At 33.9% G+C, this 16,353-nt stretch overlaps 1 protein-coding gene across 2 annotated transcripts in view; it reads left to right on the forward strand.

Moving 5' to 3' along the window:
• Positions 1-16,353, forward strand: part of LOC136826862 (uncharacterized) — a 568,370-nt gene that overhangs the window by 291,216 nt on the left and 260,801 nt on the right. For both annotated transcript variants that reach the window (XM_067084358.1, XM_067084359.1), the window contains one exon: positions 12,650-12,821. In XM_067084358.1, coding sequence (XP_066940459.1) covers positions 12,650-12,821 — 172 coding nt within the window. The remainder of the gene's footprint in view (positions 1-12,649; positions 12,822-16,353) is intronic.

Raw genomic sequence — 16,353 nt, forward strand, 5'->3', positions numbered from 1 at the left:
AACATAGCTAGTAGATGGAGTAATGAAAAAATACTAAGAATAGCAAAGATAAAATTTGAAGGCCATGAATTACCCATAAAAATAAAAATCTTAGGCCAAAGCAAAGAACTGAGACCGTATGTCCCAAAACCTCTACAGTGCCAAAACTGTAGTATGTATGGACATACAAGGAAAAAAATGCTGTAATACATCTGTATGTGCATACTGTGGATCTGACAAACATGCCACACAGTGGAGGTGTGGTGAACCAAAATGCGTGAACTGTGGACAAAATCACCATGCAAGATCTGAGGAATGTATGTATTATATATACAATACGGAATTGAAATTACTTCAGGAAAGGATAGGAATGCCTATAAAAGAGGCCAAATTAAAATTAAAGGTTAGAAGAATGCATGATCCCGCTAAGAAACGAACTTTTTCTACAGCAATAAGATCAAACAAAGAAACAAAAACGGAAATAAATAAGAGTAACAAAACCCTGATAGATCAATCTCAAAGAAAAATAACCACTTTGCAAGAAGAAGCTAATATAGCAAAGGACCAAGAAATGTATAAAACTCCTTGCTCAAATTCATTTGAGATATTAAGAGAAATAGAATCACTAGAAGACAATACAAGGACCACAGAAATATTAAAAGATAGTTATGGTGAATTAGAAACTAAAGAAAAAAAGAGACCTTTAGAGAGAACTCCACCCAAGACCAACAAAAGGCCAACTATTATTAGAGATATATCCATTAAAATAAGGCGGGAGACCCCAAGAAAGAACATAAACCAAATAATAAGAAAATACCTTTGTCTCCTAAAGTAATAATAAAACCAATAGAAACAGATACCCAGAACACCAAAGAAATAGCAGAGGAACAACCCATTGACAATAATGATTATGGAATGGGAGAAGAGATTACCCCATCACCAACAATAGGTGCAGCAAGAGTAAATGAAAAAATGACACACGAAAACACATGTGGATGTAATGAATGTTTCATTGAACTGTGCAACAAAAATGAAAGCATAACAAAAGACAGTTTAAGAAACACTATACGAAATTTTATAAGTTACAGAAATAAAGAAACCACTAGTTTGGACACTCACGAAAAGGGCTGTATGTGCATTGGACACATAATGTCTTATAAAGAAAAACAAATAAATATTGTAAATAGGATTTTAGAAAAAATGCAAATTGATGATCCACAAAAAGAAAATAACACTTGAACACACTAACGTTATACTTTCAACAATTATATTATACAATGGAACGTAAATGGTCTACGGACCAGATTACATTTGGGAGAAATACAACGATTACTAAAGGAATATGAGCCAATGATACTATGTTTACAACATGTCAACAAAACAATATCAACAATGATAAATATACCTTAGTATCTACATCTAGAGAAGAAGAAGGAAGTATGTTATGACAGAGTACCTGTAAATTTTACTGACTTGCAAATATCAAGTATTAAAATACGAATAAAAAATGATAATTACATAATTTATAACTTATATAACCAACCTAATAAAAGTTACGATATTGATAAACTTAAAGATTTACTTAACAATACCAAGGAACCTACATTAATAGTAGGTGATTTTAACACCCACAACCCAATATGGGACTGTCGTTGTACAAACTCAAATAGAATAGGTAGTAAAATAGAAGAGTTCATGGATTCCAACAACACGTGCTGTATAAATGATGACGAAATTAGCACATATTTTTCAAAAACACATGGAACATTTTCCTCAGTAGACTTAACTTTATGTACAACTAGCATTGACAGATTGGATTGGAATACAGTTGATGACTTGCACACCAGTGATCATTTCCCAATATTAATTTCCTTATTACAAAATAATCCTACAAAACATGTCCCTCACTATAACATTTATAAAGCAGATTGGGAGCGATATGAAATGCACGCTAGAAATATCCCACAATTTGAATATTTAAAAGACCATAATGAAACTCATAAATTTCTTGTTGATTTCATTAAAAATGCTGCTGATAAAGCAATACCAAAGTCAAAACCCCATCCAACAAAACACAAGTTCCTGGTGGTCTGATGAGTTAACAGAATTAATAAATATGAAACACTCAATAGGAGACGATTAGATAATTTGAATAGAAAGTTCAATAAATTGAATAAAAATTACCGATATTAGAAAGAACTTTACAAAAATGACTGTATTATTACTAGAAATTGATACATTAAAACCTGTATACAACAAAATATCTGCAAAATTTAAAAAAGAAGTAATTCAAGGAAGAATCATTTCATGGAGGAAATACGTATCAGATCTCTCTAATAATACTCCCATACAAAAAATATGGGAAAAATTCAGGAAAATAAATGGTACCCATGTCAAACCACCTAGACATGCCATATTAAAAGATGGGAAAAGAACACTTGATCCAAAAGAAATAAGTAATATAATGGGAGAAAATTTAGCAAATGTAAGTAGTGATAAGAATTTAGATGAACACTTCCTGCAAAAAAAAAAAAATAGAATTAATAACAATAAATTATGAAACAATAGAAGATATATATTATAATAGAAAATTTAGTATGTCAGAGATGGAATATGCTCTCTCGAACAGCAATAAATCTGCTCCTGGAGGTGACAATATTTGTTTTGAGATGATCAGCCACTTAGCACCTTTGGCAAAGTCATACTTATTAGAGTTTTATAATCATTTGTGGGTTTGAAATTTATTTCCAGATGAATGGCGTAAAGCTATAATAATTCCTATCCCCAAACCTGGAAAGGATCCCAGCAATGTAAATAATTACAGACCAATTTCTTTAACAAGCTGCTTATGCAAATTGTTAGAGAAAATGGTAAATGCTCGACTAACATGGCACATTCGAGAAAATAAAATTTTAACTCCCACTCAGTTTGGGTCACAGTGTAACAGATCCACATTGGATTCTCTCTGTAACTTAGAAGACCATATACGTAGAGGTTTTGAACGAAAACAAATTACTGTAGCTGTCTTTTTTGACATTGAAAAGGCATACGATACCACATGGAGGTATGCTATATTAAAAACTTTACAAAACAACAACATCCGTGGACATTTACTTAGGTTTATACAGAACTTTTGACAAACCACAATTTTCAGGTGAGAATTGATGATGATCTGTCTAGACCATTTCCACTTGAAAATGGTGTTCCACAGGGAAGCATCCTTAGTGGAACACTGTTTACTTTAGCAATTAATGATATCAGTAAAAATCTACCTATTGGCATTAAAAGTAACCTGTACATGGATGATTTTGCCATATATTATTCAGCATCCCAAATAAAACATGCAGAACGAATCATTAATAAAAGCATAGTAAAAATAGATGAATGGGCCTCATCTGTAGGCTTTAAATTTTCCATAGATAAAACTCAAGCAATCATGTTTTATAAAAATAAAAAGTGGAAAAAAGGTGAAGAAATAGATTTAAAAATCAGAAACCATAGTATACCAATTGGCCAAACAGCAAAATTTTTGGGATTAGTATTTGATACCCACTTGAACTGGAAAGCCCACATTACATATGTAAAATCTAAAAGTAAAAGAGCATTAAATCTAATTAGAAAACTATCGAACACTACTTGGGGAGCCGATAGACATACCCTTACTGTGCTGTATAAGGCAACAGTTCTGTTCATCATTGATTATGGAAGCGAAGTATATGGCTCGGCATCTGACGCAGTTCTGAGAATGTTAGACCCTGTTCACAATGAAGGCCTTAGAATATGCTCAGGAGCCTTTAGATCATCACCAAAATCATCGTTACAAGTTGAATGTGGTGAACTGCCTTTGTCTCTCCATAGAGAGCTAGTAACAATGAAAAGTGCTTTAAGAATTCAAACTAGTGATTCTCCAACCAAAAAATTATTTGAATTAAGAGATGTATTTATAAACAACCATCCACCACCTTTCCCAATTAGAGCTAGAAGATTGTTTGAGTCGCTGAATATAAATATACAAGTGCCTGTAATAGTAAAATCACCTCCTCCTGGACAATGAATAAAACGAGAATTTGCACACACCTCAAGTATTTATCAAAAAGTAACTCATATACACCAGAACACAACATAGACAGCATACAATAGAGCATATAAACCAAAAAGGTCCACATTACGCAATATATATACAGATGGATCTAAATCAGAACACGGAGTAGGATATGGTGCAGTGTCCCAAGACAAAACTTATCAGTTCTCTCTTCCTAATAATGCTTCTGTATTTACAGCAGAATTGTATGGAATTGCATCAGCTATAAAGATAATTAAAGAATCATCATTCAATAATTTTGTGATTTTCAGTGATTCAAGAAGCGCTATAGAAGCTATTCAAAGGTACAAATCAAATAATAATATAGTACAACAAATTAAATTATATCTCCATAAATTATATAACAATGGAAAAAATTTAGAAATATGTTGGATCCCTGCACATGTAGGGATCAAAGGAAATGAAGATGCAGACAAAGCAGCTAAAGCAGCAACTCACATGACAAGATCAAATGTGAATATCCCTGTTACTGATTATGCAACTCACATAAAAATGGGTATCATAAATAAATGGCAATATATATGGGATGAAGAACCTGAAAGTAATAAACGGAAAGAAATAAAACCTAATGTTAAAAATGGAGTTCATCATATCAGAGAGAGACACGCACAAGTAATTTTAACACGCCTCAGAATAGGCCATACTCGTCTGACACATGGGCATTTAATGAGCAGCCCACATGGCCCGGCTCCAAACATAAATTGCTCAGAATGCAGAGTAATAATAACGGTCAGACATGTGTTATGTGAATGTCCAAAGTATGACCGACAACGAATGTCTACTTTTGAAATAGATCAATGAAAGAAATTTTGTCAGAATCTTTCACATTTTCAATCATTCCAATTTTGATGTTCTTGAAGAACTGTAATTTAATTAATAAAATTTAAAAATAAGTAAATAATAAAAGTATGAAAACCCTTTTAACATTTGAATTTTACAAAAAAGAGAAAAATTTTAAAAATTTTGTTTAATTTAATTTATATTCTGAATTTTAATATACCGTTTTAGTATGTATATAAGGGAGTCTGAGTAAATGTATTTATTGTATGAGAGGATGTGCCTATGTGCAGTTTTTAATTTCATTTTAATTCATTCATCTTTGTATCAGATGATCTATTTATTGGGTCCTAGCACTTGACTTCAGGCCTGGACCTAGTATTTTAATAAAATCCTTCGGACCAGCCTATGAAGAGCTGAAAGTCAGCTCAGTGGTCTGGTTAAACTACTTTAATAATTATAATAATAATGATTTGGCTTCCTGACTGTGTAAATGAAGAATTCATCTGATGGGGCAACATGGAGAAAGTCAGCTTCATCCCAATCTTTAAGAAATGAACCACAAAACCATGCACAGTCTTCTCTCTGTTGCCGAGTGATATTGGGCTTGCTGATAACATGAAATGGCTTGATACCAGATTTTTTCAACTCACGATATACAGCACTATAACTTCTCTTCTTTCCCCTTTTTGTTTCTAGTTCAAGTGCCAATTTACATAAAGACTTTCTTGGTCTACCCACGACCTCAGCTGTGATGTCTTTTGATTCCTGAGAAAGGACTTCAGGCCTTCCAAGATTCTCACTTTGTTTGCGATGACAGTCATGTGGATTTTTGTTCCAGTTTCTTTTAACAAAGGATTCATCTCTTTCAATGTATATAGCCATCCAGGAATGTGAAATGAAGGATGCGCCAGCATCCCTGGCCTCTCTGAAGGTTATAGCCCGGATTCGGTCAATCCATCCAATTTTCTCCGAGTCGTTAGCCATGGCTGTATCTAACTCCGTCGCTCAGTCTGAAGATACAAGAAATGTAAAATGAAAAATAGCTTAATAGAAACTTAAAATAATGTACTTGGAGTTGGGCTATAGCAGAAAACTTCATAACTTTCCATTTGTTCTGTGAGGGGTGGGGGAGGCTCTAATTTCGAAACACCCGGTATAAAAAAGGTATCAGACCCCTCATCCATTTTCACTGCTGAAGCAACAGCCATAGTTGATGCTTTAAATGTTGCATGTGATAAGAAATTTAAATCCACAGTAATATATAGTAACTCAAGGAATATTTTAGAAGCTCTAAAGAAGTTTAACCCTACCCATCCCTTAATTCAAAAGGGTCAGGAATGGCTTTTTTTATCTTTCTGTTTGCCACAAATCAGTTTTGTTGGATTCCTTGGCACACTGGTCTAGAAGGGAACAAACGGGCTGATAGTAAAGCAAAGGATGCCGCAAGATGTGTTCTCTTAACTAATAGGGTACCACATTTGGATATGCGTCCAGTTATCGGACGATACATTTGTACAGAATGGCAGCAGAGATGTACTTCCCCCATTTTATGCACAAATAGGAAGTACAGGCGCATTAGAAAAAACATTGATTTTTGGAGTTTGGGTTTTAATCATAACATTAGATTTGAGATCATCCTAACACAGCTTAGGATTGACCATACCTGCTTCACTCATAGCTATATTTTAGAGGGAGCCAATGCCCCAATTTGTGCTCACTGTGGTGGTCAGCTATCCGTTGAGCATATGCTGGTGCACTGTCCTAAATTTAATCACCTTAGGGCAAAGTACTTCCCAAGTGGGAAGACTGTTTTAGAAATTTTAAATGATGACATTGAGGTAGACAACCTTATGAGTTATCTGAAAGAGTCTGGTTATTTTAATGAGATATGATTTCAGTATGTTTAATAAAGATTTTAGTCATATTTATTCTTATACTAAGTATATATTTTGAATATAAAAGTTTAATATATATTTATTTTTTTTTTGGTTCTATCGAATATCATTCTTAATTTTTTACGTTCATATTTTAACACTGAATTTTACTAGAAAATATCATCATTCACGTATTCATTACCAATCATATCATTAATTTGTATTTTTCATCTTTATTACGGTGCTGAATAATCTTGATGGGTTCTGGCACTTGGTCTTCAAGACCTAAATTTCACAATCAATCAATAAATCACTGGTAAAAGGGTCTTTATTTGTAGATGATTTGGTTCTGTACTGCACAGGATGTGATGGTGCATCTACTAGCAGGTTCATGCAAAGAGCCATCGCTAAAGTATGCAAGTGGGCTAATGAGCAGGGGTTTCGATTTTCCGAATCTAAAACTGTCGATGTTCGGTTTTTCAGACGCCGAACTAAGGAAGCCATTCCAACTCTTACCTTAAATGGAATTATTTGACCTTACTCTACTGAAGTAAAATTTTTAAGAATGGTGTTTGATGAAAAGCTCACTTGGAATAATAATATTGACCAGTTAAATGTGAAAGTGAAGAGATCACTAAGTATTTTAGAAGTAGTATCTAATTTTAATTGGGGTGCTGATAAGAAATCGTTGGTAAGGCCTAATAATGCAGTATGTTTATCTAAGTTAGACTATGGCTGCCAAGTATACTCATCTGCTTCAAAGACTAAACTTAAGGAATTGGACGCTGTGCATAATATGGGGCTAAGGATCAGCACTGGGGGTTTTAGAACTTCACCCATTGAAAGTATTTATGTAGGCTCCCATCAGCTACCACTGTACTTAAGGAGGCATGAGCTAGTTCTGAGATACACCATGTGGCTGAAAAGCACAAAGGAGAATCCTTTTGAGATCTTGAAACAGTGTGTCTCAAGTCTTTTTAGATCTGGATCTTCAATACCATTTCAAATCAGACAGCTGGGTGAACTGGAGGATGAAAGCATAAAAACGCAGAAGATCCTATAGGTGAAACATCCTGCTATCCCTCCATGGTTTATTCCAGCAACAGATGTCTGCAGTAAAGGAGACAAAGAAGAAAGAATGTCTGGCAAAAGAAATTAGGAAACAAGTTTTTGGAGCATGATGAGAAGCATATAAATGACAGGAAAATCTATACTGACGGATCAAAATCGGAAGGTGGAGTAGGATGTGCAGTGGTGTGTGAGGGGGGAATCATATATAAAAAAGTTATCAGACTTCTCATCCATATTCACCGCTGCAGCAATATCCATAGTTGATGCTTTAAATCTTGTATGTGATAAGAAATTTAAATCCACAGTAATATATAGTGACTGAAGGAATGTTTTAGAAGCCCTAAAGAAGTTTAACCCCACCCATCCCTTAATTCAAAAGGGTCAGGAATGGCTTTTTTATCTTTCTGTTTGCCACAAATCAGTAAAGTTTTGTTGGATTCCTGGGCACACTGGTCTAGAAGGGAACGAACTCGCTGATAGTGAAGCAAAGGTTGCGGCAAGATGTGATTTCTTAACTAATAAGGTGCCACATTTGGATATGTGTCCAGTTATCAGACGATACATTCGTGCAAAATGGCAGCAGATATTTACTTCCCCCATTTTATGCACAAGTAGGAAGTACAGACACATTAGAAAAAGCATCGATTTTTGGAGTGCGGGTTTTAATCGTAACAGAAGATTTGAGATCATCTTAACACGGCTTAGGATTGGCCATACCCATTTCACTCATAGCTATATTTTAGAAGGAGCCAGTGGCACTGTATGTGCTCACTGTGGTGGTCAACTATCCGTTGAGCACATGCTGATGCACGTCCTAAGTTTAATTGCCTTAGGGCAAAGTACTCACTAACTGTGAAGACTACTGCATTTTAAAAATTTTAAATGATCATGTTGAGGTAGATAACCTTCTGTTTTATCTGAAAGAATATGCTTATTTTAATGAGATATTTTAGTTATATTTATTTTATATATTACGTATATATTTTGAATATAAAAGTTTAATATATATTTATTTTTTGATGGCTCTCTCCAATATCATTCTTCGTATTTTGCGTCCATATTTTAATACTGAATTTTACTAGTATCCACCTATTCATTATCAATCATATCATTGATTTACATATTTTACTTTCATTATGGCGCTGAATAATCCTGATGGGTTCCAGCGCTTGGTCTTCAAGACCTAAATTTCATAATCAATCAGTCAATCAATCAGAATCTATTACATTTTCAGTAATACAAATTTTAATGTTCTGGAGGAGCTGTGATTTAATTAATAAAATATAAAAAGCAAATAATATAAATACTCAAACCCTTAGGGGTCTAATGAATTTTAAAACCACTAAATTTTTAAATTTTAATAAATTTCATTTTAAATTTTAATATACCTTTTTAGTGAGTACATATCGAAACGTGAATATGTATGTATTTATTGCGTGGGTGTGTTCCAGTATGAGGGCGTGTTTCTCTGTGCAGTTTCTAATTTCGTTTCCATTCAGTCATCACTGTATCGAATGACCTATTTGGTCCCAGTGCTAGGCTTCTAGCCTAGACCTGTCATTTCGCCAAATTCTTCGGGCCAGTCTTTTGAGAGCTGATAGTTATCTCAGTGGTCTGGTTAAACTGTTCTAATAAAAATATTTATAATAATATATATTATAAATATGATTTTTATATATATTTATTTTTTATGGTTTTCATCTAATATCATTCTTCATTTCTTATGTTCCTATTTTAACACTGAATTTTACTAGTACAGTATGTTATCATTCACCTTTTCCTTATCAATCACATCATTAATTTATATGTTTCATCTTCATCCTGCGCTGAATAAGCCAAAAAGGTCTACATTACGCAATATATACAGATGGATCTAAATCAGAGCATGGAGTAGGATATGCTGCAGTGTCCCAAGACAAAACTTATCGATGCTCTTCCTAATAATGCTTCAGTATTCACAGCAGAATTATGTGCAATTGCATCTGCTATAGAAACAATCAGAGGAACCTCATTCAATAATTTTGTTATTTTTAGTGACTCGAGAAGCGCTGTAGAAGCTATTCAGGGTTACAAATCAAAAAATAATATTGTACAATAAATTAAATTATTTCTCCATAAGTTATATAAAAAAGGGAAAATGTAGAAATATGTTAGATCCCTGCCCATGTAGGGATCAAAGGAAATGAAGAGACAGATAAAGCAGCCAAAGAAGCAACCCACATGACAAGATCAAATGTGAATGTCTGTTACTGATTATGTAACACACATAAAGATGGGTATCATAAATAAGTGTTAATATATATGGAATGAAGAACCTGAAAGTAGTAAATTAAAACAGATAAGACCTAATGTTAAAAAATGAAGTTCATCATATCAGAGAGAGAGTCATGCACAAGTGATTTTAACACGTCTCAGAATAGGACATACTCGTCTGACACATGGACATTTAATTAGCAGCCCACGTGGCTCGGCTCCCGAGTGCTCAGAGTGCAAGGTGATATTAACAGTCAGACGTGTTATGTGAGTGTCCAAAGTATGACCAACAGCGACTGTCAACTTTTGGAAATAAATCAGTGAATGAAATTTTGTCAGAATCTTTTACATCTTCAGTCGTTCCGATTTTGTTGTTTATGAGGAACTGTCGTTTAATTTTTAATAAAATATAAAAATAATTAAATAATAAAAGCACAAAAACCCTTATAGCATTTGTCGAATTTAAATTTAAATTTTTATTTTAAATATTATTTAACTTATTATGAATTTTAATATACCTTTTTAGTGTGGAAGCGTGAGTAAATGTATTTATTGTGTGTATGTTTTACAGTAAGAGAACGCGAGCTTATGTGGTATTTTATCCTAGTCCTTCAGGCCAGCCCTGTGAGAGCTGAAAGTCAGCTCAGTGGTCTGGTTAAACTACTTTAATACTACTACTATGCCAGTTAGGCGTATGCAGAAATTTTGTTACTTTTGTAAAAATGTCACCTGAAATAGAAAAATAGAAATGTTGCTTGTTTTTGTACAGTGACAAACTAGGATAAGCTTCCTTCCCATTTATATACAGTTTATTATTGTCTGCCCCCAGAAAAGTTCCATAAAAGTCATAGAGGAAAAAACAAGAATCCCACAATACCAGTAGAACTTTATGATGCAGATATATTTTTCCAGTTACTTTTTGAAATATCAAGTAGAAAATTGTAAAAAATATTACTTATCTATTGTTGATACCATAGCCGCTGTTCGTCCTCAAAGGACTCCATAAAACAGACCAACAAATCTCAAAGGATTCTCTCATAATTAGTCTCAGCCAGAACAGTATTTGTTGGCAAGGAGATAGAGTATAAAGGACTCAAGGCAAGAGGGCTGTGTCCCTTGCCTACAGCATCTACCTCGGTTTTCCCTTCATCATTCTCACACAGCCCATAGGTCTGCCTGTACTCACTGATCTGTCTCACAAGACCGTCATCCCAGTTTTTCTCCTGAATTTTACTTCTGAGTACTTTTTTGGTCAACCTGTTGGAGATTTCCACTGAGCAGAGTTAAATGCATAGCCTTAAGACTCAGTTAAAAGTTTTAATTCCTTAAAACCTTACCAAATGGGCTTCTAATTGTTAAAATTTGGAGCCAGTAATCTCCTTCAAGGTTAGGAGTTAGGGTGAGATTGCTGGTAGGTTGCTGCTTCCTAGAACAAATAACAGTATTTAGACTTCAACAATTGTAGATTGCTTGACTTAAAGCCTTACCGTAGGCAAATAAGATTAAATTAATTTTTTTATATAAAAATTTCCCAGATATCTTGATTTTCCAATTGCTGCTCCTCAAGAGAAATTATACTTGTTTTTAAAGATGTTTATAGCTGCAGCTATAAACAAGTATAATTTCTCTTGCCGTCATTTTTCTGACAAAGCAACAAATAATATTTAGACTTTATTTAATTAATTTTTCAACAATTTAGTAGATTGGCTTTACTTAAAGCAAAATCTACAATTGTAAAAATACTAAATGTTAAATTTTCCCTGTTGCTTTGTTAATTTAAAATAAGATTAAATTAATTTTTTTATAAAAAGGAGATTTCCCAAATATCTTAGAACCCATTTGGTTTTTTAAAATTAAAACTCCTAACTGAGCTTAGCCAGGTTTAACTCCTCAGATCCAGGTCAAAAAGATAATGACAAATTCAGGAGAAAAACTGGGATGAAAGATGTTTATAGCTGTGTGAAGCAATGATAAAAACAAGTATAATTTCTCTTGCCGTCATCTTTTTCATACGAATCGTATATGATTAAAAAGCTGATAAATTGCACTTACTTATACTGATTGTGATAAAAGAAGACTTGCTTTAATGAAATATTTCAAGAAAACAGTGACATGAAACTATTGGAAGAAAAATTGATCGGTGTGATTTTTGTTACTACAAGGATTCAGCAAATTTCTTCCTCTTTATTATTTTAAATTATTTATTCTTTTAAAGGAGACATCAATGAATATCATAATCTTTTAAAACTAGCGTTAGAAAAGGCAATTTTCTTAGTGTGATTTTCACCCAACATATTGGGTACATATTTCAAAGATGGTACATTATGGCTGCTATGATACTTATTCCTACGACTATCAGTAGTGTTACTTATATTTTATTCGTGATTAAATTTTCTATTCATTTATCTAAACATCAGTCTTGTATCAAAATTTATTATTTGGGATGGATCTTACTTACTGTTAAGGTTCGCTTATGACATAGGTGTCAGTGACCTTTGACATGACACCTGAGAAGCTTGAATCAGTCATGAATTAATTCTGTAATTGCAAACATGTTACTATTGTCCAATTGATGAATTATTCTTTCTAGGTACCTTGCACATGATATGGAGGAAGACGAAGAAGAACTCAAGTATGAAGTGTTCCCATGGGCCTTGGGGCAAAAATGGCATTGTAAATATTCCTTTATTCTAAAGAGACGTGATGCCATATTTTGGAAAATAGATTGTCGTGCTGTGGTATCAAAGAAATGCTGTGACCAGGTAAATTAATTATGTTTGCTGTTAATTATAGCTGTTTTCCTGTGCTAAGTATGATAAATCAGTGAACTCTTCATTGAAATGCTCTTTCATATTAGAAAAACACTCAGAAGAGATAATACTAACAATGTGCTTCACACTTTGCACTGTAGGCATTGCTAAAGGGATTATGCAACATACCTATGGTTCTCTACTGCCTTCCATTTCTACCATTTATTCAACTTCTCTATCAGGAATACTAACAAGATATCAGAATAATCCAACCAGGACCATTCACATTCTCCAGTCAGACAGATGATATATATAACATTAGTACTCCAGAGAAATCATGTATCCCTACACTGGATCTTAAATTATCCAAGAGAAAAATTAATAGAACTCCCAATCAAAGGGTAAGACTGGAACTCGCATTCTTTCCACCAATAATGGCACAAATTTTGTAATGCAATTGCAGAGGTCCCAGATCTCAATCTGAGCAAGTCAAGCTACTTTAATCACAATCCTGGTATTATATGCTTGTGGGGAACAAAATTAGGTACCCAATTCCATTATCCAGGACTAAACTGCATTCTGTCACCCTAAGCCACCCATCAATGAAAGAAGTAGAGGCAGAGCTATAAATCATTAAAAATTTTCTACAAAACACAACTTAATTATGATTGATAATAAATTACAGCCATAGCCATGTGGTAATTCTTAAAAGTGTATGTTCTTCTTCTTTATCTAACTCCGGAAGGTGATTTATCCCCATGAGAATTGCAAAAATGCAGAGATCACCTTCCACCACCTTCTCTCTTATTTGGAGACATCAACACTCATGGCATTGTCAGTTGAAACTTTCACAGGTAGAGGAGGCAGGACTATAGGAAGCCTCGTTGATTCTAAGCATCTCTTTTTGATTAATGGTGATTCCCAGATCTGTTATAATGTTGCACATAGTACATCATCTGTTGTTGCTCTGAGTATATTCTTTTCAGCTGTTGTCCTTGGTTACCTCCATATTAGTGACTAATGGCTGTTTCGTCTAAAATTAGCATCCAAGTGGAAGGCAAAAGAAGCTAATTGGGACAGTTAATTAGTGGTATTAAAATAGATTTTATATTTGAATCCTTTAGGAATGCCATACAACTGCTTGAACAAAATTATGATTCCAGTAGTTTATTTATCCATATTTTGCATATTTGGCCATTGACATCTGGAGTGTCCACAGCGCACACACATACAGAAACACACACACTATATATATATATATATATATATATATATATATATATATATATATATATATATATATATATATATATACATATAATGCATATATGTATATATATACATGTATATATAATAATACACACACACACACATATATATATATATATATATATATATATATATATATATATATATATATATATATATATATATATATATATATATATATATATATATATATAATACATACTATATATATTATACACAGGCACTACCCTACTCACGGACAGGTTACATTCTGAATGGCCGTTCATATCTTGATTTGTTCGAAAGTTGGTTTTTAATATGTAGTGCAAAAGTTTTGTTTTGATGTTTACATTCAAATTTTTCTCCGGGCACCTATTTTGCTAGTAAGAATTTTTGCAAATAACATAAGAACATGAGGAAGAACCTGCTCTTTTAATCCCTTCCCTGATTATCCCAAGTTAAAAGTTAAGTATACCTTAGTTGTACCAGACCACTGGCCCGAAGGATTAGACTTATTTCACGTGGCTAAGAACCAATTGGTTACTTAGCAACGGGACCTACAGCTTATTGTGGAATCCGAACCACATTATAGCGAGGAATGAATTTCTATCACCAGAAATAAATTCCTCTAACTCTTCATCAGCCGGGCGGGGAATTGAACTCCAGCCCATCGAGTGACAGTCCACAGCTCTACCGACTCACCCAACAAAGAGTCGGATTATCCCAAGTATTCTCGTGATTAACTGCCATATATTCCTCTTACAATCACGAGAATATTCGTTCAAACTCGTAAAATATTCCTAGTTGTTTCTATCTTCCTGATTTAACTCGGTCTGTGGTGAATTCCCATTTTCTATATTTTGTATGTGTTTTAAATCCTGCAGTATTATAAAGAACTACTTTGGATGCTAGGAAGGTAAAAAGAAGAAAATAAAATTTAGATTCAAGCAACATTCAAATTTTAGTATTTTTTCCATGCAGTGAAAGTTATGAACTTGGGGAAAATTTCACGGGAGCAGCGTTTGACATTGGAAGTTCATCCCCCTTGATGTGGGGCCACCTTGACGTGCTTAGGGGGCTCTTGAACCCCAGGCATCTGTTCCTAGGTTTGAGTCTAAGAGTCACATATATGATTATATATTGCTTTGGATTAATTTTTGTGGAGTCCTCCACTTTTGCTAAATTTATTGGACCTTTTAAATAGGAAAAGATATCATAGCTTGGAATGGGTTTACATCCGAAACTAAATAGTGAGAACTGTGGTAGGACCATCAACTCCCCGATAATGCTCAAACTGAGAGTTATCAGATTGATAGCTCAAAAGAGTAACTATTCTTTATGGCTGGACCACGGATTCCAGGGGGGTCTGGTTCTGGTGATAGTACTCTAGGCATTCTATCTGGTTTGCCAATAACATGATTAGAATGGGGATGATTGTGTTGTGTTCTAGTAATATTATCAGTCCTAGCAAGTGGGTTTGGCTTACACTTGGGCCACTCTAAATCATAGTGTGCCATCCCCTGTGGGGTAGGGTAGGGAGCGGACATTTTGGAGTCAGTTCTCACTTGTGCCATTGGTGGAAGAATAAACTCCATGAAAGGCTGATGATATCTTTTTAAGGTTTTCAGGTTTATTTTTTTTATAAACTGTACCTCAATCTTTATGCCTAGTAGTTTTAAAGATTTAAGTACCCCTGGGCCCTTTGATGGTAGCGATTCGGCACAGTTGACAACCGCTGGAACCTCCTCTTGACAACCTTTCTCTGGAAAAATCAGAAAAAAATACTAATGTAATTACTCTGGAGCCCTATGCTCGAATAAAAAGCAAACCAAAAAAAAGCAGATATCTTGACCCAACCTTGACTCACTTCGACTCTCTCTTTGGAAGTGGAAGTTGGCCACGATTCCTGACCTTAGAAACAGAGAAGAAAATATCGGCATTGAAATTAGAAAACTTCCTGGTGAATCGACATTCAACTACTGAAGTATCATTCAGACAAATAAAAGATCAGATGTGGATGATAGAAATCACAACAAAAAATCAGTCAGTAAATAACTTAACTATAAATAATATTAACAATACAAAGGTACATATAAAAAAAACATGACTATATGAACAGTGTACAGGGTACCATGGTACTCCCTGATAATGATGAAGAACCAATAGAAAAGAATATATTGCTGGATTCCCTTAAAAAAAAGGTACAACAATGTACAAGATTGCTAAGTATAGCCAGTAGACAGAGTAATGGAAAAACACTGAGAATAGCAAAGATAAAATTCGAAGGCCATGAATT

Source organism: Macrobrachium rosenbergii, chromosome 41 (genome assembly GCF_040412425.1).
Source record: "Macrobrachium rosenbergii isolate ZJJX-2024 chromosome 41, ASM4041242v1, whole genome shotgun sequence".
Lineage (NCBI taxonomy): Eukaryota > Metazoa > Arthropoda > Malacostraca > Decapoda > Palaemonidae > Macrobrachium > Macrobrachium rosenbergii.